At 45.1% G+C, this 23,454-nt stretch overlaps 1 protein-coding gene across 9 annotated transcripts in view; it reads left to right on the top strand.

The window, feature by feature from the left end:
- Nucleotides 1-23,454, top strand: part of SNX29 (sorting nexin 29) — a 590,085-nt gene that overhangs the window by 7,994 nt on the left and 558,637 nt on the right. For 7 of the 9 annotated variants that reach the window (XM_070568519.1, XM_070568518.1, XM_070568526.1 and 4 more), the window contains exons 2-3: nucleotides 9,155-9,219; nucleotides 11,633-11,685. In XM_070568519.1, the coding sequence (XP_070424620.1) occupies nucleotides 9,155-9,219; nucleotides 11,633-11,685 (118 nt within the window). Of the gene's footprint in view, nucleotides 1-9,154; nucleotides 9,220-11,632; nucleotides 11,784-12,840; nucleotides 12,937-23,454 lie in introns of all 9 variants that reach the window. The other 2 variants (XM_070568523.1, XM_070568525.1) reach the window with 2 other exon arrangements.

Genomic DNA, 23,454 nt, shown 5'->3' with positions numbered 1-23,454 from the left:
ATTTTAAATGTTTCTTGGTGAATTTAGTAGTTATATAATGGTAACATGGGGTGGTTAATTTAGTAAGTATATAATTTGTATCCCTCCCACCATGGGGGAAGATATGCTTTCTCTTCAAAGTGTTTGCACACTGCCATTTTAGTGTTTTTTTCTGCAGCCAGGAATGGCAAGCTGGGACAGCCACCTGTGTTGTAAATAAAGTTGTATTGGAACACAGACACACCCATTCATTGACTATTGTCTATGGCTGCTTTTGCACTATGATAGCAGAATTGAGTAAGCCGTGTCAGAAATCGTATGGCTTGCAAAGCCTAAAACATTTACCATTTTGCTCTTTACAGAAAATGTTTGCTGACCCCTGCTTTCGAGTAAATTCTTTGTCTGCTTATGAATCTGCTGTTGACTCAGTCTTTGATCTTAGACATCACATGTCTACTTGGATGGCCTGACCCCATCTGCCTCGAAGCAGAGCCTCCCTCTTTTCATTGTGTGGTGGCGGACAGTCTGTCCTTTTGTCCTGGCCCAGCTGTGCCACTTTACCCCACAGTACTGGGAACCAGCGCCCTGACTTTGGGGAGAAATGATCGTCCATTTTATCTGTTCATGAGCTAATGCTTGAGCAGACAAAACTGCTGCTTCACACTGTGGGTTACACACAGGAGGCCGCTGCTGTGTTCTCGCTCATTCTGGTTCTTGCCTATAAAGCGGCCACTTGGGGAACCGCGGAACTGAACCCCAGAGTCTTGGTTTAACAATTGTTGAGTTCCTTCAATGAGCAGGGGTGCATTAAGGCTGGGTTCCATCCCCAAGAAGGCTCACCACCAGGGTAGGCACAAAGAGCAGGCTTATGATTCTCCGTAGTCCGTTCTGTGGTCAGGATTCTACCAGGAGTGTGGTGTGTCTGGAGAGCTGAGGGAGCACAATTTGGAGAGCAGCTTATTGTGCCCATGGAGGACTCTTGGCAGGAAGGTTTCTTGGAGAAAGGGACATTTGAGCCAGCTATCAGGAGGTTGGTTTGTCATTGATGGCCCTTTGCAGAGGGAGCCCTTTTCCTGCGCTGAATTTGAGCTGCCCAGGAGGTTAGCCTGGTCTCGTGGAGGTTGGAAGGCATGGGCTTTGGGGTAAAATGTTGGGTCCATCAGCTCTGAGCTGTTCCTTGGGCAAGTGATCAATGTCTCCAAGCCTCGGTTCCTTTATCTGTTACATTGGGGCTGCCGGCACCCCCTTACAGATGCATGTAAGGGTTTAATGTATATCTCAGAATGGAAAATTGGTAGCAGACCTGGCCCTTAGGGGTATTGTGTTCGGTTCATGCAGAGTTGGCTGAAACACTGCTCTAAAAAGAGTATAATTAGGTGCGAACCCATTGACATGAAAATCTGAATTTCCAGCTTCTCTTGCAAAACCAGGAGATGGGGCACCCCCATGCTAGTATTGCTGTGAGGTGCTGTCAGCTGGAGCTGAGTAGCAGCTGTCATCTCTAAAGGAGCACCTGCCTTGGTTCCCGCGGTCTCTATGTCACCCTCTTTTCTGCCTTCCCCGCCCACTTCTCTCACTTCCATTCTCTCCCTGACCCAGTAGGATCAGAGGGGTCTGATGTTGGTCTCATACCTGCCTCTGGCCTACACTGGGCTGCACTTTCTGCCCCTCTCTGCCTTCACTTCTGCTTTCTTCCATTTCTTTATTTGGAGAGGTGGTGGATTTGGGGGGCATGGAGCTTAACCAACGAAAACAGCACTGAACTCATCTTTGGGCCGAGAGCACCAAGCATCCCAGATGCTTGCAAATGTGACTGAGTACACGTTCTACTGGTGACCACAAATTGATGATGGACCTGTCCCCTGCAAGGCTCTGATGTGCGGTGTTGGTTATAGGGTGAGGGAAGATGGGAGCATGATTAAGTTGTGGGTCTGGTCTACAGCTTGCTGGGGACCCGTAACATGTAGCCATCTTACTGCAGGGTGGCCATAAAGCCTGGAAACATAGACACTACTGTTTTAATTTTTAAATCCCGCTCTGATTAATTCTGCTAGGGCAGTGGTTGGCAAACTGGTCTGTGGGCTACATCCAGCCTGAGGCCTGTTTTTGAAAGCAGCCCCGCTGACTTGCTAATGTACCATCTATGGCTGCTTTTGAGTTACGAGGGGAGAGTTGAGTGGTCATGACTGTATGACCCACAAAGCATAAAATATTTACTGTCTGGCTCTTTACAGAAAAAGTTTGCTGACTCCTGTTCTATGGTACATTAAAGGCCTCAGGTTGATTCAGTGAAAATTAGAAATGCAAATCATCCAAGACAATGCACCACATGCTTATGCAGGGCTTGATAGAAATGCCGTGTTAAATGCAGTTTTGCAAGGTACATGAAACAAATCACGTAGTATCATTGAGTGTATCGTGTGTTTGTTATATCAGTAAGTCATGCACTGTGCATTCACCTGTGCTTCCAGATGTTGAGGCCACCGTGTGGATAATTCAGTGCAGGGGGAAGGAGATGGGAGCACCAGGGCGAGGGTCCAGAGCTTGGAAGAGCAGTTGAGGCAGGGGTGGCTCTCATGGAGAGCCTGGCTGCTCTTGTGAAGGAAGAGCTGTGCTGGACAGGGCAGCAGAGAAGTGGGGTTGCAGCTGGAAGGGCATGTGCGAGCGAGGCATGAATTTTATTTGACTTGAGGGGATGTTACATCCTCATATACTGTAGCAATTTGTGTAGATGAGAAGAAAAAAATTGATGATGTGGAAGAAAGATGGACAGTTGGTAGAGTATATCTTTGAGCAGGTGAGAGGAAATGGGATTCAGAGCACAAGTGGAGGTTTGAGTCACTTGGCCTCTTGGAGCCTCAGTTTTATCATCTGTGAAATGGGATAATCAAACTCAGTTTAGGGCAGAATTTCCTAATTGTGGCACTGTTGACATTGGGGCTAAATAATTCTCTGTTGTGGGGCTGTCCTGTGCACTGTGGGATGTTTAGCAGCATCCCTGGCCTCTACCCACTAGATGCCAGTTGTGTCAAAAATGTCTCCAGATTTGCCCAGTGTCCCCTGATATGGGGAAATCACCCTGGCTGAGAATCACTTATCTATACCCACTCCTCGTTAGGGTCCCATGTAAGAAAACCTTGACCTCTTCTTATTTGAGTGTGTCTGTTTCCTGCCAGGAGCCTGCTGATGCAGAAGTTAGGGACCTCTGAGCCTCAGACAGACACTCTGCTTGGTATAATCAGAAACATGAAAGAGAAGTGAGTGTGGAGTGGCTTTTTCACCTTGTGATCAACATGGGGGCGGGGTGCTGTCTGGAGTCGTTTTATCCCAGCCTTAGGGGAATCCTGCTGTAGTTGTGCCTTTGGCTTGGAATGTGCTCTTGGCTAATATTAACCTGTTTATTAACCTGTTGCAGTCCATCCCATAAAAATATTTTTTATTGAGGTGAAATTCACATATCGTTAACCATTTTGAAGTGAACAATTCAGCGGTGTTTAGTACATTCATAATGTCGTGCAACCAGTATCTCTTTCTAGCTCCAAAACATTGGTATCACCCCAAGAGGAAACCCTGTACCCACTAAGCAGTTGTATTCTGTCGGTGTGGATTTTCCTAATCTAATCTTCCCCATTTTTTAAAGCATAATTCAAGTTCCTGCTTTTTCAGTAAGCCTCCCCTGGCCCCCCCAACAGAGTGGCAGTGTGGCATGGTGGAAGGAGCACTGGCCTAAGAGTCGGGCTGCCCAGGTTGCAGCCTCCGATGCAGCATTTGCTGTGCTGTGACCTTGGGCAGAATTTCTGGCACGCAGTGGGCACCCGAAGAATGTCACCACCTTTTTTTTTCCTCCCGTATACCTGCTTAGTGTACTGCAAGAATTAACCTTAGACCAGAGAAATGCCTGGCATCACTTGGCTTCTGCCACTGTGTGGTGGGGCAGGGAAAGACCACTCTTTCAGTGTGTGCACAGCCTTGGTCAAGTGACCTCACTCCTCTGCGGATGGCAACCATATTTACCTTGACCTCCAGGGTTGTTGCAAGAATTAGAGAAGGAATATACTGAGAGTGCCTGGTGCATCTTGCTCCTTTTCCCCTCCCCAAATGTCAGGGACCCTTTTTCAAAACCTCCCCCGCAACCCTCCCCCTGAGGCAGCAAACACAGAGGCCTAGATTAGATTGCTTTGCCGGTGCTTTGGAGAGAAGGTGGCCAGTTGAAACTACTTCTTAGAGCCAGAGGTCTTGACACCTCTGGGGTACAGGCTTGCCATCAACAGCAATAATAATAGCTAACGTGTATAAAGTGCTTGGTGTATACCAGACCCTGTTCTGGGTGCGGGAGACACATTCACTCATTTAACAGCCCTAGGAGGTGCAGAGAGGCTAAGTGACTGGCCCAGAGTCACAGAGCTGGGGGTGTAGGATTTGAACCCTGGCTGTCCTGTTCTTAACCTCTGTTCTGTCTCCTCAAGAGGTCACTGGAAGCTGGAAGTTTGTGGTGAAAATTAATGTGAGATCTTAAAGGTTCTAACATTAAAGACAAAGAAAGACAATGGGGAATGCCCCCAGACCAGGTGGCTGATTTTCGCCACATGTGGTATTTCCCAATTAGAGACTGGGAGTGACTGCATTTCTCTGAGAGGTTTGCGGACCCCTGGGGGTATATTCCCTGGGGTGTCTTTGCATTTTCTATTGTCATTTTGATGGTTATCTAACAAGAAATTAAAAAGAAGCCTGTTCTGGCCTTATCTGGTTGATGGTGTTGACTGAAGGCTGTCCCTGGAGAAGGAAGGAAGCAGGAAGGCTGGGGGTTCACAAGAGATCATTCCTGAACGGAACTGCAGTGGGGCTGGACCTTCAGGTTTGTTACAGGGTTTGAGAATGAGCAAGGTTCAGCAGATGGCCGAGCCAGGGGCCAGTGGACTTGGAACTGACCCCCTCCTTGAGCACTTCCTGTGGGGCTGGGGGAAGCCCTGGGTGAAGGTCTCCTCCCTGAGGCTCAGTGCCACCTTTCCTTCTCTGTCATGGATTCTCTGCCAGTCCCTGAACTCGCTTAGCCCAAGTCGAGGCTCAGTAGGTGGGCATCGGCTTCCTGCTCCTCTTGGGTGGTCACAGCCTTTGAGACTGGAGGATTCTTTCAGCCCTGGCAGGGGCGCTGTGTTCCCTTTGTCATGGGAGAAGGTAGGAAAGAGACTGGTAGCATTGCTTGCTCTGCCTGCCTGTGTCCACAGAGGCCCTGTGTTCGCAGACTGCAGAGCTAGAAGGCATGATCTCATGCAGAAACCAGTGCCCAGAGAAGGGAAGTGACTGTCCCTGTCACATGGCCAGCAAGCAGCCCGGCCGGGATGAGAACTCATGTCTTGTGATTTCCCGCGAGTGCTCCTTGCTCTACTCCTCATGGCCATGGGCCTCCTGGGTACCTCCTGCAGTCAGTGAGTGCTCCCAAGGCCGCCTGTGCTCCCACCACCTTATGAGACCCCTTCTTTTAATCCGGTTCAGGGCCAGGATGGCCATAGGTGCCCCTTCGGAGGTGAGGATTGTCTCACTCAAGTGCACTTCCCACCTGTAGAGAGATTGCAACCAGGAAGGGTGAGGGGTGGGCTGAGATCTGCCCGACCTCAGGTGGTTTCTCTGGAGATAAGAGGCTTTTCTTCCCACCTGAAGAGAAGCTTTGCAAGGTAAGGCAGAGGAGGCTGCTGACATCTCATCCGGAAAAAGCAGTGGCACAAGATACTGTAGGAAAGACCTAGGATCATCGTGCATATCATTAAGGGTAGGTGCTAAATCTTGCTATTCAAGTGTGGGTCAGGAGCCAGCAGCATCAGCATCACCTTGGAGCTTGAGAGAACTACAGAATCCCCGCCCCACCTTAGACCTGCTGAATTAGAACCTGCCTTTTAACAAGACCCCAGGAGATTCGTGTGCTTCTGAAAGCTTGAGAATTACTGCACTAAAAATGATCAGTAGTGAGATGATGGAGATTTTTATTTTCTTTGTACATTTTTTCCTAATTTGTTATTGTATTTTTCCACATAAATTACTTTTTAAAAAATTGTGGTAAAATATACATAGCATTTACCATCTTAACCATTTTTAAGTGTACAGTCCAGTGGCATTAAATACATTCACATTGTCATACATCCATCACCACCATCTCTTTCATCTTGTAAAACTGCAAATCTATACCCATTAAACAATCACTCTCCATTCTCCCCTCCACTCAGCCACTGGCAACCACCATTATACTTTCTGTCTCTCTGATTTTGATTACTTTTACTATCTCATATAAGTGGAATTATACAGTATTTATCTTTCTGTGGCTGGCTTATTTCACTTAGTATACTGTCCTTAAAGATTGTCTGTGTTGTAGCATATTGCAGAATTTCCTTCCTTGTTAAGGCTGAATAATAGTCAATTTTATTTTTATATATATGTCTATACACATATGTATATATATTATACACACACATTCATACACCACAGTTTGCTCATCCATTCCTCTATCAATGGACACTTGGATTGCTTCCACATTTTAGCTACTGTGAGTAATGCTGCTGTGAACGTGGGTATACAGATATCTCTTCGAGACCCTGCTTTCAGTTCTTTTGGGTATATACCCAAAGTGGAATTGCTGGATCATTTGCTAATTCTATCACATGAATTACTTTTATGATCAGGAAAAATAGCAAAGGCATTTCAGGGGAAAACCTTGTCAAGTTTCCAAGTGGCATTGCCCAAGGGCAAGTAGGGTTGCTGGGTGCAGTACTTGGAAAAAGGAAGAAGGCAAGCCTGACTTCTCTGTTCTGGTGTTAGAGAAGAGCAGAAGCTAAACCTTCTGCTAGACAAAGAGCAGGGTTTGTTGAGAGGCACAGGTGTCAGGAGAGATGTTTGAGAGCCTGGGGTGGGTGGGGTCCCCAACCATCCTGAATGACACTTCAAGGTGGCCTCTTGCCTGGTGGGAATGATGTGTAGGCCACCCTTTCTTAAAACCTCTTCCAGAAAGAATAACAGTGGGAAGTCACTTATGTTACTGTGTGTCTGCAGAGCGGCTGATTTTATCTGCAGGTCTGGAGTGAGGCAATAGCCTTATGTAGTAGTCCTAATACAGGCTTTCGAGGAGCATGGTCTTGTGTCAGGGTCACAGGTCCACCAATTAGTATTCAAATTAGAACAAAACCTAAACCGTTCTCATGGTCCACTAAGCCCTTTGTGACTGGCCCTTCCTGCCTGTCTGATCTTTACTTCCCCTTTTCAGGTTTTCTCAAGTCGCAGCAGACTTCGTTTTGGTCCTGGAAGAGCAGAAGCCAAACTTGTTCCTGCCTCCGGGCCTGTACCCTGGCTGCATGCTCTGCCTGGAATGCTGGCCTCTCATCTTCCCATGGCTGCTCCTTCTCTTTATAAAGGGCTCGACTCAATGTGCAGAGAGGCCTTCCGTGATTGCCGTGGCTAACATGGCCCTCTTGCTTCCTTCCTGTCTCATCACCGCATTTGCCTTTTCTTCCGAGTATGACTCTGATGTCATCTCATTTATTAGTTCACTTAGATACTGTGTATTTGTTTCTTCCTAATAGAATTTTCTCTCCAGGAGAAGATAGCTCGTTTATACCATTTAGCTCCTGTGTCCCCAGCACTTAGAACATTGTCTGGCACACAGTAGAAGTTGAATAAATACTGAGTGGGTCAATGCACACAATGGCTTGTCCCCTCTGAGCTTTAGTTTCTGCATCTGTGGCATGGGTCCTAATGCCTGGTTTACAGGGTGCTTGTGAAAATTACAGGACATGATGTACGTGGAGTACTCAGTTTAGTGCCTGGCATGCGAGCAGTGCTCAACACACGGTCACAGATGTTATCAATCGAGTGGCCCTGGCATGACTTGGGTGAATCACTGGCCATCTCTGAGGCGATGCCCCCTGTGAAGCCCATGTTGAGCTGTTCAAGAGAAGCAGGTTGGTGGTAATTCAAGGCCTGCAGTGGGAGCATCTGCTCTTATAACTGAATTTGAGTCTCCTTTGAAACAACTGTGTTCTGGGTCGGGTGCATCATAATATGTAGCTGTGTCTCTCTTGATTGGTGCACTGGGTCTCTTGTGGAGCATTGGATATAGCTCTGACAATGATCTCCCTGGTGCTTTGAAGTGTCCTTGCCTCAGACCCTCTTTAAGTGGAAGTTTGTTGTATGTCATGTGTCATGTGTATCAGTTGGGAATGCTTTCGGCTGCAAGTAACAGCCCAACATACAGTGGTCTGAAAAAATGGGGTTGTTTGTTGTGTGAGAAGTAGGAGATTTCTAATATTGGTTCAGCAGCAAAATGACATCAGGGCTGTTGTCTTTGGGGTTCTCTTGGCCTTCGCTCCAGGTTTGTTGCTTCATGGTAGCAAGATGCTGCTCTGGTTTCACTCAATGTGTTTATGATTAAGGCGTGAAGGATGGAAGAAGGAATGAAGCCATTAACATCTGTTCTTTTATTAGGATGGCATGATTTTCCCAGAGTCCTCCCAGTGCGCTTCTGCTTGTATCTCATTAGCTAGCACTTCTTAATGTCAGCCTTACAAGAGAGGTGGAGAAAAGGAGTAATTAGGTTTTTCAGCTTGTATTGCAGAAGGTGGCATGGGAAAAGGATGTTGGAGATGATTGTGAGGTCAGCCCATGAGCATTGCCTGCCATACTAGGAAACCTGTATTTTAAGTTAGACTATTGGTTCTCAACTGGGGGAAATTTTTCCCCTGGAGGACATTTGGCAGCTTCTGGAGACATTTTTGTTGCCACAACTAGGGTGTGTGTATGTGTGTGTGCCCTAATGGTACCTAGTGGGTAAAGGCCAGAGATGCTGCTAGACATGCTACAATTCACAGGGCAGCCCCCCCCCCCCCCCCCCACACACACACAGAGAATTATCTGGCCCAAATATTAATAGCGCCAAAGTTGAGAAACCCTAAGTTAGACCATTCAGACACATTCTTCAAATTTGGGAAACATTAGTTTAGCTGCTTTCCTGTGATGCAGTAACAGGCCAATGGTCAAACTTCATTGTAATGTAGATTATTGGTACCCGGTCTTGTTATTGACTTTACTAAAGAGAAAGCTGAAGGTAGGTGGGGACAGCCATATACTGTATGTCAGAAAGTCTTAGTAGAAGGCTAATGTCAAACAGAACTAATTAAGCCTCGTTGCATTTTAGGATCACAGAACAATGACACGAAAAGACAATTTCTGCTGGAGCGACTGCTGGACGCAGTGAAACAGGTAAGAAGAAAGCTCACCTTTGACTCTGAGGTTAAGTAATAATGTCAGAGAATTAATAGAAGTCATCTCTGCCCTTCTGCATACACAGACTTACTCCCATTTGGTGTCTGGGAACAGTGAGGCTAGTAGTTTCCCCAGGAAATGATAGAGCGATGAAGGCCATCAGAGGTAGGGACAGAGGACCTCCTGTGTCCTGACTTCCTAAAGTCCTCTGGAGGACCCCATCCTTCAGTGATGTCCCTTTGAAAAGGGCATTGCTGTGGGTTTCAAAGTCTCATTTCCAAGCAGTTTCATTTTAGGGCGGCTCTTGTGGGGGCCGAGGTGGTGGTTGGAGTTAGGACCCCAGGAGCACAAGAACAGAGGCCAGGTGGCATGAGGCCATGCCCAGGATCTGTGGATCCCCCAGGTGGGCTCTGTTCTGATTGGTTGATGCTATTTTTGATGCCTGGCTTTTGGCTGGGTATGGAAGCGAGCTTGGACAGGAGGCTGGCATCGGTTTGCTTCCCTGCATGTACCAGACTTGCATGGTTTACTGCACGTTCTCTGTGTGCCAGGCCCTCTGCTAAGTGCTTTACATTTAATTTTTCCAGCCACCCCGTGAGATAGATGAAGACACTGAAGCTTGGGAAGGTCAATAACTTGCTTAAGGTGTCATAGTAAATATGTAGCAGAGCCAGAATCCAGCCCTTGGAATTCTAGGTAGCCCACATTTTGGAAGAAGCAACTGACAGTTATATGCATGTAATCACAATATGGGGAGATAAATAGTTTAATAAAGGTGTGTGGTGAGTGTTGAGTGAGCCCAGAGAATTTGGTATCTGCCCAGGCCTTAAGGCATCCTGCTGTGGTGGAAAGGACACAGGCTTTTGGCCTGGGTGTAGCTGGGGTTGGATGCCAGCTTCATGTCTTCATGGCTGTGTGTGCTGGGGCAACTCATCTAGCCTCTCTGAGCATCCCTCTTCTCTGTTATGGGCTCGCTGAGGGAACTGTGTTTGTTAAAGCAGGTAAAGGGCCTGACTGGTCCACGGGAAATACAGAGCCCACGTTATTACTTTCTTCTTTCTTTGCACCAGAAATGGAAAATATAACAAGAAGGTGAGGAGGCAAGTTGAGCCGCTTTAAATGTAGCAGTTAAACAAATAAATTGGAGCTTATGCCTAGTGCTGCTATTGTTGTTACTATTTTGGGGGATGAAAGTGTTATAGATATATCTATATGTCTTTTAAAATATCAACTTTATTTATGCATATACACATATATAACTTTAAATGATAAATTTGTCAAAACTCATGGAACTGCACACTTAAAACCGGTGTATTTCATTGTATGCAAATTGTGTATATTATATATGTAATATATGTACATAATATATATATTATATATATAATATCACACACACACACACACATATACACATATATATGTAATTTTTTTTTTTTTGGATAATAAGTTCAGGAGTCTTGCAAGCCTGATACCCACAGCATAGGTTCTATGCCTTTAAAAGAGATTAGTGGATAGTGGTGATGGCTGCATAACATGGAAATTGATTTGTGTAACTAAAAATGGTTAAAATGGTAAATTCTATGTCATCTATAGTTTACCACAATTAAAAATAAATAAATAAATAAAGGGGCCGGCCCCGTGGCCGAGTGGTTAAGTTCACGCGCTCCGCTTTGGTGGCCCAGGGTTTTGCCGGTTTGGATCCTGGGTGCAGATATGGCACCGCTCATCAAGCCATGCTGAGGTGGCATCCCATGTAGCACAGCCAGAGGGACCTACAACTAGAATATACAACTATGTACTGGGGGGCTTTGGGGAGAAGGAAAAAAAAAAAAAGAAGATTGGCAACAGATGTTAGTGTAGGTGCCAATCTTTAAAAGATATTTAAAAACTTGGCAATAAATAAATAAATAAATAAATAAATAAGAGACTAGTTTGCTTCCATTTGTACCCAACCTGGGTAAATGGTCATTCAGTACAACTGAATGACTTGTTTGAAGCTTGATTTATGCTGCCATAATTTTATGGCCAGTCATAACAACTTTGGGGCTGGCAGTTTTAATTATTGCCTGTGAAGAGCTCTGTGTTGTAGACAGTCAGCTGCTGACAGATGGAAGACGCTTCCTAGATAACCTGCCGTGTGCTTTACTTGTCTTCTTCGTATTGTTTTCCCACAAGGCTCACTTGTGTACAAGTGTGAGATAAGGGCTTCCTTTAAGTGGCGACCGGAAGGCTGGGGTGTCCACCATCTTACATCTTGGGCTGACACCCAGGGCATGGGAATGCTCTGACTCGGCGCCCGGAGTTTCTGGCCCCGTGTCCCCTGTGACCCAGAAGACCTGTTTGGGCTGTTTCGTGATGTTTAAGTGTCCCATCCCAACAGTTTGTCTCAGCGGCTTCTTTTTCCGTGCAGTGCCAGATCCGCTTTGGAGGGAGAAAAGAGATCGCCTCGGATTCTGACAGCAGGTAAATATGTCACTTCTACAAACCATTTGCCATCAAGATCTCAAAAGTGGCCAGAGATGAGCAGCTTCTGTCTTCTGCCTCTGCAGCCAAGCGGTCCAGTGAGTAAATGTGGGCGATCTGTAGACCATCAAGGCAGTGACTGCTTGTCTAAAGCCTTTCCAGCTTCCCCTAATTCTCCTTCTAGTCGTCTGTTCTGAGGGAATCACTTGAAATACCTTTCTCTATAAAGTTATTTTCAGGGTAACTTATAGTGATGAAAACTCAGAAACCTTAACGCTCAACAATTGGGAAATGGTTAATAAAGTGTAGTGCATCAGTATATTTAACAATATTACATAGCCATTAAATTAATGTCCATACAGAATTTGTTTTAAGCAGAAAGATGCATATATGGTAATTTACAAATTATATATTCAGTAAAAATAAAAAGAGCAGGATACAAAACGGTATGGCTGTGGAGTGATCCTAGCTATGGTACATAACAATTGTGAAAAATGTGCTCTACCAAAATGTGAACAGACGTAATATTGGGGTCAAGAATATTGGGAATATTTATACCTTCTGATCTTTTTCGTATTTTATACGGTGATCATGTGGTCCTTTTATAGTTTAAAAAAAGTCTTAAAAATTGCCACTCACCTTCATGACCCAGGAAAGGCTGACATAATTGCATAAGCTTATAACGTTGACGAGGAGGAGACGCAAATGTTTTGGCAGAGGTAAGAGGCACAGTAGCATTTGCTGGAAATACTTTGTGAAGTCATTCGGAGCTGATTCATGCGCTGCAGCCTTGGAGGGGCAGGAGGACCATTCCTGCAAAGAAGGGGAGGGAACCACTTGCTCAGCATTTATCTCATCCTGGAGACTGTCCACGTCCCCACCCTCTTAACCTAACCCGCCCAGCAGAGCCAGTTCCCTTCTCTGGCCTTTCAGACCCTTGATCTTTGGTGACACTTTATCAGCCACGAACAAAGCCTGTGGTGCTACGTTTTAATAGAGCCTAGGGACTATTCAAAACTGGTGCAGAGTTAAAATCGTACGCCTCCCTTACACTCTGTCCTCTTTGCTTAGTTTCTCCATAACACCTCCAACGAGCAGACTGTACATTATGCTTTTTTGTTTTGTTTATTTCTGTCTCTCATCCCATAACGTCAGCGCTGTGTGGGCAGGGATGTCTTGCTGTCTTTTTCACTGGGGATCCCCAGTGCCTAGAAGCATGTAGAAGGTGCTCAGCAAAGATTCATTGTCTGGGTAAGTGCGCACTGCGTTGTCCCGTAGTCGAGTGTTTGAATATCTGTGCCACCACAAGGCTTGTGAGCTTTAAGGCAGAGGGGGCAACTTCTCTGTTTTTTCACTTCTCGGTGTTTTGCACAAACATATTGTGCCTGTCACACGTTAGGTTCTCAGTAGATGTCTGCAGCATTAGATTGTCAGACTGATTTATCGTTTCAGTTCTGCCGGAGGGCCTCCTATGGGGCCTGGCCTCGGTCGGCACAGGGTCCCTCACTTTGGGACCCAAGGTCCACCCGCACCAGAATCACCTGGGAGGCTTATTAATTAATAATGCAATTCTGCATCCCATCCTAGATTTACTGACTCCAGCTGTGTGTACAGGCATGCGTGCATGCGTGTGTGTGTATGTATTCAGGACTGCTTTACTTTATCACTTTTTTTTATGATTGTGCTGTTGATTTCCTGAGAGAGAAAAAGCGTTTCTAAATGTTAGGTTAACATGTTCTTATGAGGCCAGCCCCGTGGCCGAGTGGTTAAGTTGGCACGCTCCGCTTCGGCAGCCAAGGGTTTCGCTGGTTCAGAGCCTGGGTACGGGACATGGCACGGCTCATCAGGCCACGTTGAGGCGGCCTCCCACATGCCACAACTAGAAGGCCCCACAAGTAAAATATACAACTATGTACTGGGGAGATTTGGGGAGAAAGAGTAGAAAAAAAAAAAGACAATTAAAAAAACAGAAAAACAAAAATACCATGTTCTTACACAGTAATTTATGACTGTAACTTTTATTCTGTAAAATATTATGTTTCATAGTAGAATTAAAAAAGTTAATTCCTTCCATAGTAACTGTGGTTTATGGCTCAAAGGAGTATCCTGCTCCATATTAGTAATAATAGTTACTGCTTCTTACTGTTCGTGCCACTCTTTGTTCCTGTCGACTCTTGATCTTCAGGCCAATCTCAGGAGGAGTGGCGTGTTGTTCTTTCTTTATGGATGAGAAGACAGAGACAAAGAGAGCTGACATAATCCAGCCCAGGTTAGGCATCTGGGAAATGTTAGAGTTGGAAGTTGGACCCTGGTTTCTTGGGCTCCCAAGTCTATTCTTTCTCTGTCATATGACATTTAGTGATTACATTGGTTTTGAAGCTGGGTTTAAAAAAAAAATTTGTTTTTCCCCCCCTAGAGGGGTCCTTCTCAATATCAGAGTCATGGTCTTGTCTTTGAAATGTGTTTGGCTGAAGGTGGCACCACCTTCATATGGGAAAGGCCACGTCAGTGTCCTTAGTCTGTGAAAAAGTGTAACCTCAAGAGGGAAAGTCAGTGAACTTTTAAAAATAACTGTTGTGAGGTCTGAAAAAAATAGATGTCACCTCTCCTCCTCACCCCTGACAAATGGCCCAGCCCCGGAATTGATCTCAAATGCATTTCCTTTCTCCAGCACCCCTGCCGTCACCCTGGCCCAGTCACGTCTCTCACAGGACGGCTGCCGTAGGCCAGCTCCCCATCTTCCTCTTATCCTGCCTCCTCTGTGTTGAGAGTTCTGCAGAATGCAGATTCCCTCACATCACTGCCCCGTGGAAGCCCTCCACTGGCTTCTCTTTGCTCTGGGGAAAAAGACCCACATCCTTAACACAGCCTGGAGGCCTCACACTTTTCCTCCGGCTCTTTGCTCCAAACACCCTGGCCTGGCCTTTTCTGTTTTTTTATTTTTAATTCTAAAGCCTTTCAGTAATTTTTCGGGGAAATCTTCCAGACCCCCGATCCAATCCTGCCCCCTCCCCCGGCCTGGTCATCTGGACCTGTTTTCCTTGCTCTATACCATGGATTGGCAAACTGTAAAGGGCCGGGTTTGGCCTGTGGGCTATACTCTGCTGCTTCCTGCTCTATACCGTTATAGTCTATATGTTTCTTCCACAAACTAAACGTTCGTATGAAGAATTGATTACACCTGTCCCTCAACTAGCTAGCAAGCTGGAAATGAGCCTGTTTTGCCCACCGTGTCCACAGCGCTGACCCATGGCAAGTGCCCATACATGTTTATTGGAGCCTCATTCGTCCAGCAGTTAGTTACCGAATGCCTACTTGGTGTCGGGTTCCGTGCTGGACACTGGGGCTTCCCAGATATTTCAGACAGGTTTCTACCCCTCAGGTGGCTTTGTGTGCACTGGGGAAGATAGTCCAGGGGAGCAGTGATTGCAGAATGCGACGCTGAGGGCTGGTCCAGGGGGCTGGGCAGGCTGGAGTGGGAGTGCTAGGCTCGCAAGGCCTGGCTTGGAATCTGGCTCTTCCCCTTTCCAGCTGTGTCACCTGCCTGACTTCTCTGAGCCCTAGAATTAGGTCCGCTGTGTTATTGTGACTTATAAGAAATATATGTGTGTGTTCTTCGCCACATTCCTGGCACCAGCACAGAGCTTCAGAACTCCTAGAATTTCCAAAGTGCTGATAGCCGGAAAGGTGTCTTGTTACGTTAATATAGTGACTTTTGGAAAGTACCAAAGAGTAGGGGCTGGTTGCCAGGAGAACCAACCATGTGATTAGAGGGTTGGAACTTTCAGTCCCTCCCTGTACCACGCAGGAGGGACGAGGGGCTCAAGATTAAGTTGCCAGTGGCCAATGTTTTAATCAGTCATGCCTGTGTAACGTAGCCTCAATAAAACCCAAAAGGACAAGGTTTGGAGAGCTTCCGGGTTGGTGAACACTTGAGGTTTGGGGAGAGTGGCCCACTTGGAGAGAGAATGGAAGCTCCGTGCTCTTATCCCTTGCCCTAAGCACCTCTTCCATTTGGCTGTTCCTGACTTATGTCATCTTATAATAAACCATATTATATTTACTATAATAAACTAGTGATCTAGTAAGTAAAATGTTTCACCGAGTTCTGTGAGCCACTCTGACAAATTAATTGAACTTGAGGAGGAGGTCATGGGAACCTCCGAGATATATAGCTGGTCAGTCAGAAACACAAGTGGCAACCTGGGCTTGTGACTAGTATTTGAAGGGTAGGGGAGTGCTGTCCTGTAGGACTGAGACCTTAGTCTGATGCTTAACCTGATGCTGTCTCCGGGTGGATAGTGTCAGAATTGAGTTGAATTGTAGGACACCCAGCTGGAGTCAGAGAATTGCTTGGTGGTGTGGGGAAACCCATCCATCAGAAAAGGTGACGAGAATCGTACCTACCTAACCAGTTGTGAGGATTAAGTCCGATACTATGTGCAAAAGTGCCACACATGTAGGGGTGTTAGTTTCATTCCGCACATTCCATACCATACCCTCAGGGAGTGAAGAAGTCTGGCTGGGACACTCATACTCCGCTTGTGGCACCTATCCGTGCTGCCTATTGGGGCAGGTGGTCGACTGTAAACAGAATGAAGGGGTAGATGTGAATTAGTGAGCCTTGTCGATGTTCTCTTGCTCTCAGAGCAACAATTGAAGGTGGAGGATTTCTTTCCCTGTAACTCTAGGCATGGTTCTCAGTCCCATTTGGAACATGGAGCTTCTTATGTGTGTCTCTTCCCACATCAGTCTCCTCCAGGAATCTAAGAACCAGTGTCTCTTAAGAAATAACGGATAATTGGAAGAAATTTTTCTTAAAAGGCCAAGTGTTCTCTTTGGATGCCATTTTTAGTTTACTCTCTTAGGAAAAATTCTAGGCAGGACTGTGAGCTGTCGGCTTGTGGTGGCAGCTAGAGAGTCCAGCTGGTTGGACAAACATCAGGAGGAACTTAGAGAGGATGATGCACCGGTGTATCTGCCAAGGCTCTCTGGTAACAAGCAGCAGAAATTTACTCCAGCTGAGGACATTGGGAGCCCACAGAGTCAATGGCAGCCCGGGTTTGGAAACAGGAAGGAGTCGAGGCAGCTTTGGAAGGTTCCTAAGCTGGAAACAGGCCCAGAAATACTCTCCCAGCAGGAATGGTGGTCCCGGTAAGGCTCTGCTGCTGGAGTGAACACCGGCTGTTTTCTGATTCTCATTCTGCTCAAGATTGACGTTCCAGCGAGGGAGCACCTCATCGGTCAGTCTCAGGTCACATGGCCGCCTCCTGGCCACCAGCAGAAGGATTTGGCTGAGGGATCTTCCTGGGACCCCACTGCCTGTGGAGTGCAAAGATGGCTACTTGGGTTCACCATCCCACCAAGACAGTATCCAGGGAGGAAGAAATAGAGCATCAGAATGAAACCTGGGTGCTGTTAGGAAGGTGGAGTGAAGACAGGGTGGCCAGAATGCCCATCAGTGATCCCCTGTCGTTGCCACATTGTAATGATGATCTTTCTTGTGACAGCACTGTGAGGTTTGAAAATGTTTACCTCTATGTCATCAGTCTCATTTGATCCTTGCAGTGACCCTGGAGTGTGGGCGAGCAAGAGGGGGATAACTTCCCTCCTTTTACAGGAGTGGAAGCTTGGAGCTAGTCATCCATGCAGCGTTGATCTATCATCATCCCCTGGGTGTCGGCGCTGGGGCGGGGGCTTCCATTGGGTGGGTCGCGTGGTTTGTAGGTAGTGGAACGGCACTGGAGCACAGACTTCCAATTCCCAGCATGGTCCTCATTCTCTAACACCACATCCCTTCTTGTTTTTCTAGCAGTTTCCCAGAGTGAGAGATCTGTCTCACTGCAAGTACTTAACATTGTTTTAAGTGTTAAATGTCATGGCATTAAATTCCTTTCAATTGCCTAACGGCTCAGTTCTTCTCCTTTCAATTCTTTTTATTTATTTATTTTTTAAAGATTTTATTTTTTTCCTTTTTCTCCCCAAAGCTCCCCGGTACATAGTTGTATATTCTTCGTTGTGGGTCCTTCTAGTTGTGGCATGTGGGACGCTGCCTCAGCGTGGTCTGATGAGCAGTGCCATGTCCGTGCCCAGGATTCGAACCAACGAAACACTGGGCCACCTGCAGCGGAGTGCACGAACTTAACCACTCGGCCACGGGGCCAGCCCCTCCTTTCAATTCTTTTTAAGTATCACAGGGAAACACTTGGTTTGGTATTAATATTAAGTTGAATTAAATGAAATTGCCAATATTTGATCATTTTTGACCTAGAAAAATGACAGTATCATATAGCTCAAAATAACATGTCTTGCACTGCTCCCCCTCCTTGTTAGCCAGAATGTGCCAGTTTCAGGCTGTCTTCCTCTGGTGGTGACAGGGAGAATTTAGTACTTTATTTTAATTGCCTTAACTTTTAGGGCTGCTCTGTTTAGTGCCCGTGATGCTGGCTCTCCATTTGCAATAGCAGTAGAGTTTTTCCTTTTAAAATGGGCATATTTAAATGAAAAAGTGAGTGAAACTCAAGACAAATAAGTAATAGTACGTATCCTCAGACGTGACGAAAGTTGCCGAGGTGTTTGTGAAGGACTGAAGTGTGGGAAAGAGAACGCGGCTAGGACTGAAGCTGTGGGCTTTAGGGGCCCGCATGAGCCACAGCATTGTTCTCCTGAAACCAAAGACGCAAAGTGTGTGTGTGCAAAGAGTGCGTGCACGCGTGTGTATGAGTGTGTGGGAGAGAGATTAGTCTGATTTTGTGAGATTGACACAGATGCCGCAGTCCTCATGTGAAGCGTAAAACAACGTGTACATGAAAGGAAGTTACAGGCAGGACATGTCTTTTCCCTTTTTGTCCTTAGAGTCCTCCCCAGGAGGAAGTGGCGGCAGTCACCAGGCTCCGTAACATTTGTGTTTCTCCTCGTCCCTTTTTGTTGGTTGTTCTCCCGTTTTCCCCTAAGAACAAAGACCCATTCTTGTGCTTCGTTAAAACTATTCCACTTTCTGTCAATCACACTGGCCTGGGAAGAGGCCGTATCATAGCTTTTGAATGTTTTGCCTTCTGGAAATAATGGCCCAAGAACTCAGCAGACACTGCAAGTTACCTCAAAGACTAGATACGTTACTGTTTCACAGAAGCATCTTCCTCCCCCTGTGGAATTACAGAACGTAATCTGGAAGTTTTCCTGCGGAATTTTAAATAGCAGCCCAAACTGAGGGGCAGGAAAATGAGTGTGGGATTTGAGCCTGGAGTTTGAATCGCGGCTTTGCCAGTTCCAGGTCATGTTGTGACTGTAGGCAAGTCTCTGACTTTCTTGTGCCTCAGTGTCCTCATCTGTAAAATAGGGGTAGTAGTAATAATATTCACTTCACAGAGTTGTTGCGAGTTAGTCCACGTGCAGCCCTTAGAACAGAGCCTGGCGCTGGTAAGTGTCCAGTAATTGTTGGCTATTGTTACTGCCATGATTTTAGGTGAAGTGTCTGGACGCTTGGTAAATATTCTCTGTGCACTGGGTCTCTTTGCCATTGGGCGTGACAGTGAGTTGGCTTTGGGTAAGGTGTTCATCCAAGAACATTTGGAAATCGTAAATTTTTGTGACCCTTCCAGGTGACTATGGCAGAAGAAATCAGAAGGGAGCATTTCTTCTCCTTCCAGAGCACACCAGGGAAGAGGGGTTTGTTTTGGTGATTTTTCTTTACCTGTTGAGGAATTAGAAAGGAAGCTGAAAACAAACCAGCCGCCCTTTCCTGTTCCCTAATGTTATTCTTAGTGTAGATGAAGACTGCCATATGAATTCCTTTGGACACGTATGAAACCAAATGGCCTTTTCAGGCATCCTTTTCCTCTTTTACGTGTCTCTCGATGTTCATCATGTGGTTTTTAATCTCCAGTTTGTCACAGGTGTTTGACCAACCTCTTATTAGTTTGAGGTTTTGACGGGATGTTCTAATTCTCGTCATCCTGGCAAAAAATCCTGGGGTCCATTAATTGGATTCCTTATCCCCCTACCCTGAGCACTTTATTTCCACTTTGTGGATCTGTAGTAGATAGTTCCACATTGCATATTCTTTTATTTTACTATATTGATCAAAAGCATTGATTTTTTTTTTGGAAAAAGATTATTTTTAGCAACTGGGGAGCTCTAGGGCATTTAGCAAATCTGAGCACATTTCCATGTCTGAATTTTAACAAATATTTATATTGTTTGTATCGATAGTTGTTGAGAGCAGTGCGTGGCCCATAGGAAACTCTGTGTGAGTCCTATCATCCACTTCCTCCTCCTCTCCATCCTGGTGGTGGAGAGAGGCCGTGAGCATGAAGTATGAGCTTTGGGGTCAGACGTACTTATCTTTCTGCTCACCTTGGCCACAAATCACCAACTGCCGGTTGTGTAATTTTGGACTTAGCTTCTCTAGGCCTCTGTTGCACCATCTGGAAAATCAGATGATGATCATGGTATCCACTTCGCAGGGTTGTAGTGAGGATTAGATGTAATAATGGTTGCTTGGCATACTCAGTAAGAACTGAATAAACTCACTATTTTTTCTTTCTATGACTAGACATACCAGTGTTTTGGCTACTTTGGAAACTAAAGGCTAGAATGATTAATTCCTCCGTTTAACAGGTATTTATTTATAGATCCCTATGTTGGCATTGGAGATGCAAGCTAGATGAGATGGTTGCTGTCCTCAAGGAACTCAAAACTGAGTCGCGGAGATGGAGATGTAAATTGTGAGCAGTCATGGTGGCCTGTAGTAATAATTACATGATGCAGACGTGAGACGTGAGTGCAGGGTCTTTAGTAGTCAAATGGGCAGGAGGGGACTTCCAGGCAGGGGAGATAGCAAATGCGATGGTGCAGGGATGTGCAAGAAAATGGTCAGATCATGGATGATGTGTTGGAAGATGGGCTGGAAAGTCCTAGATTTCTTCTCTTGCTGTCATGGGGAAGTGCTTGAACTTTATCCATTAGGGTATTATTTCTTAAACTATGAACTATTTGTATACCATTTTCACAATTTTTGCCATTTCTGTATACTATCTGAGCCAGAGATTGACTTTAGGTGGAATTTCAAGGACCTGTCTGCTCTGCTCTTGTAAGTAATACCATCAGTGAAATCAAAGATTGATGGCTGGTTCTGTTTTTTTCTTGACACATTAAAATGATTAACATAGAAATGTTCATCTGCCTTCCCCTTAAAATCATCTCATGTACTGTATAGCCATAGCAAACTGTGGTATGGATAATAAGAAAGAAGGAAAGAAAGATAGTGACATAGATTTGTGTTTCAGGAGGGTAACTTCTGTTCAGGATGCCAGGAGGATGGACAGGGTGAGATGGGGGCTGAGAGAGCAGTGAGGTGGCTCTGTGCGGTGGACAAGAGGGCTGAGTGGAGGTGGTGGTGTTGGGAGAAGAGAAGGACGGATTGAGAAGCTTTAGGGCTGAGCTTGATAAGATTGAGTCACTGACTGGATGTGGGGCATGAGACATGCATATTCTGGCTCTGAGGTGTGACCAGAAATCAGAACAAATGTGTGTTGTTTTTAATTTCTTTTTTTTAAAGCAAAGTTTTGGTGTGGAGATTTCTTTCTCCCAGGCTGTGGGCTCCAACCAGACTTGGAGATCCCACTGGCCACTGACTTAACGTCACTTCTGTTTCCTCCTTTCACATTCATTCGTTCCTTCTGCATCTGGGGGCTCTTGTTTTTCTCCGTTCTCTTTTTCCCTTTGAGTTACCAGCTTCTTCAGCCAATTCCTTGTCAGCTGGCATCTCCTGTTCTTGATTTTGAAGCGTCTCATCTGCCAAGAGCATCCCGAGCAGTATTTGTGTCTAGACCAAGAGCTGGAGTTCTGTGTATCCCAGAGAATTTTGAAAATGGCCAGAAATTATGATTTAACCCATTTAAAAATCGGTTATTTAAATTTCTTCTTCCTCTGGTAGAACATTCGTTTGATTTCTTTTTACATGTCTGTCTGCCATCCTCAAACCCTCACACTTACAGTATCTTGAAAAACTACTGCGTTGTGAGTTTTCACTGTTTCCAAGCTTGCATTTTTTTCTGGTTGTCAACTGCTTTTTTTTTTTTTTTTTTTTGGCCTCTTTTTTCTCTACCATATCCTTTTCTTCCTCCATCTGGGTAACTTATGTTAATGATCAAGAATTATTTATTCTGTGTTTTTCTCCACATTTATATAGTCTTTTGCAAATAAAATATCCATGTATATACCCACACACACGTTTTATTGACACTGTTTTATAAAAATTGAATTATATGTAATGTTCTGCATCTGTATTTTCCCTCTTGGCACTACCCTGTCAAAACCTTTCCAAGTTATAGTTCTAATAATGCTTTTTTAAAAGGCTGCATTATCTTGCATGATGCAGACGTGCAAACAATTGCCTATGAAGTAATACTTTGTGTCTAGTTTTTACTATTATGGACAATGAAACAAAAGACATCCTTGAGCATCTTTTCTTATATCCTGAGGATTTTATTTCTTTTGCATAGATTTTCAGGAGTTGGGTGGCCAAGTCAAAGAGAATATGTGTTTATTTTTAATAGTTGTGGTCCGGTATCTTTCTAAAAGTTTCTACAAGCGATGCGTGTGACTGCCCTTTTCCTTTTTGCTAACAATAGTTTTGAGTGTTTTGTGAAGTTTCGTCAGTCTGATGGGTGAAAAGTGGTGGCTTACTGTCAGTTTTATTTGCATTTCCTTGATTGCTAGTGAATTTCAGTATCTTTTTTGTCTTTATCTTTGTTGGCTTATAGCTTTACTCTTTTGTGCAAAGCTTATTCCTTTTATTTGTCCATTTTTTAATGGGATTATTTGTCCCCTTGTCAATTTGTGAGAGTTCTTTGTATATTGTAGTAATTAATTATAATACCACATTAAAAAATTTTTAGATGGTTAAATGTCTTTTTACTGATCCATATACCTATCTACCAGTTTCTGGTTTTTTGGTGTTTTAAGATCTTCCCTAACATAAGAGCGTGCATGTGTTCTTTTTAATTTTCTTGTAAGATTTTTATTGTTTACAGTTAAGCCTTTAATTTATCTGGAATTTATTTTTATATGGTCTATGGGATAAAGCTAAAACCAATTTTAGTTTCTTCTAGATGGTTGCCAGCTTTCTCACAGATCTTTTTTGCTCTTTGTGCCTGGGCTGCAATTTCCTGTCGTTCCATTTACTTAGCAGACAGAGAGGATGCTGTGGGCCAAAGCACGTAGGAGTAATTGAGAAGAGTGTGCTGATTTGATTTTCTGGGGCTGGGACCCCTGGCAGAGCAAGGAGTGTGGGAGGCCCTTGCACACTGGTGCTGTCATGCTGATGATGAGGTGTCCAGCTTCAGCCCTCAGCTGTCATTATCCTTGCTCTAGACAAGTTTGCCCGATTTTTCAAGGATGCTTAAGTCCACCGAAATGACGGTAGGTGGTGCAAATAGGAGAAGACATTCTTTTTTTTTTTTTTTTTTTAATTTATATATTTTTTTAATTAATGTTATGATAGATTACAAGCTTGTGAGATTTCAGTTGTACATTTTTGTTAGTCATGTTGTGGGTACACCACTTCCCCCTTCGTACCCTCCCCCCACCCCCCCTTTTCCCTGGTAACCACCGATCAGATCTCCTTCTCAATATACTAATTTCCACCTATGAGTGGAGTCATATAGAGATCGAGGAGAAGACATTCTTATCGAAGTCCACTCCTCTTCCTCTTCCTCCTCCTCCTCCCTCAAATGGGCATCATACCATTTATATTACTCTATAGTT

This window comes from Equus przewalskii, chromosome 12 (genome assembly GCF_037783145.1).
Source record: "Equus przewalskii isolate Varuska chromosome 12, EquPr2, whole genome shotgun sequence".
Taxonomy (NCBI): Eukaryota; Metazoa; Chordata; class Mammalia; order Perissodactyla; family Equidae; genus Equus; species Equus przewalskii.
This window is presented reverse-complemented; position numbering and strand designations above follow the sequence as displayed.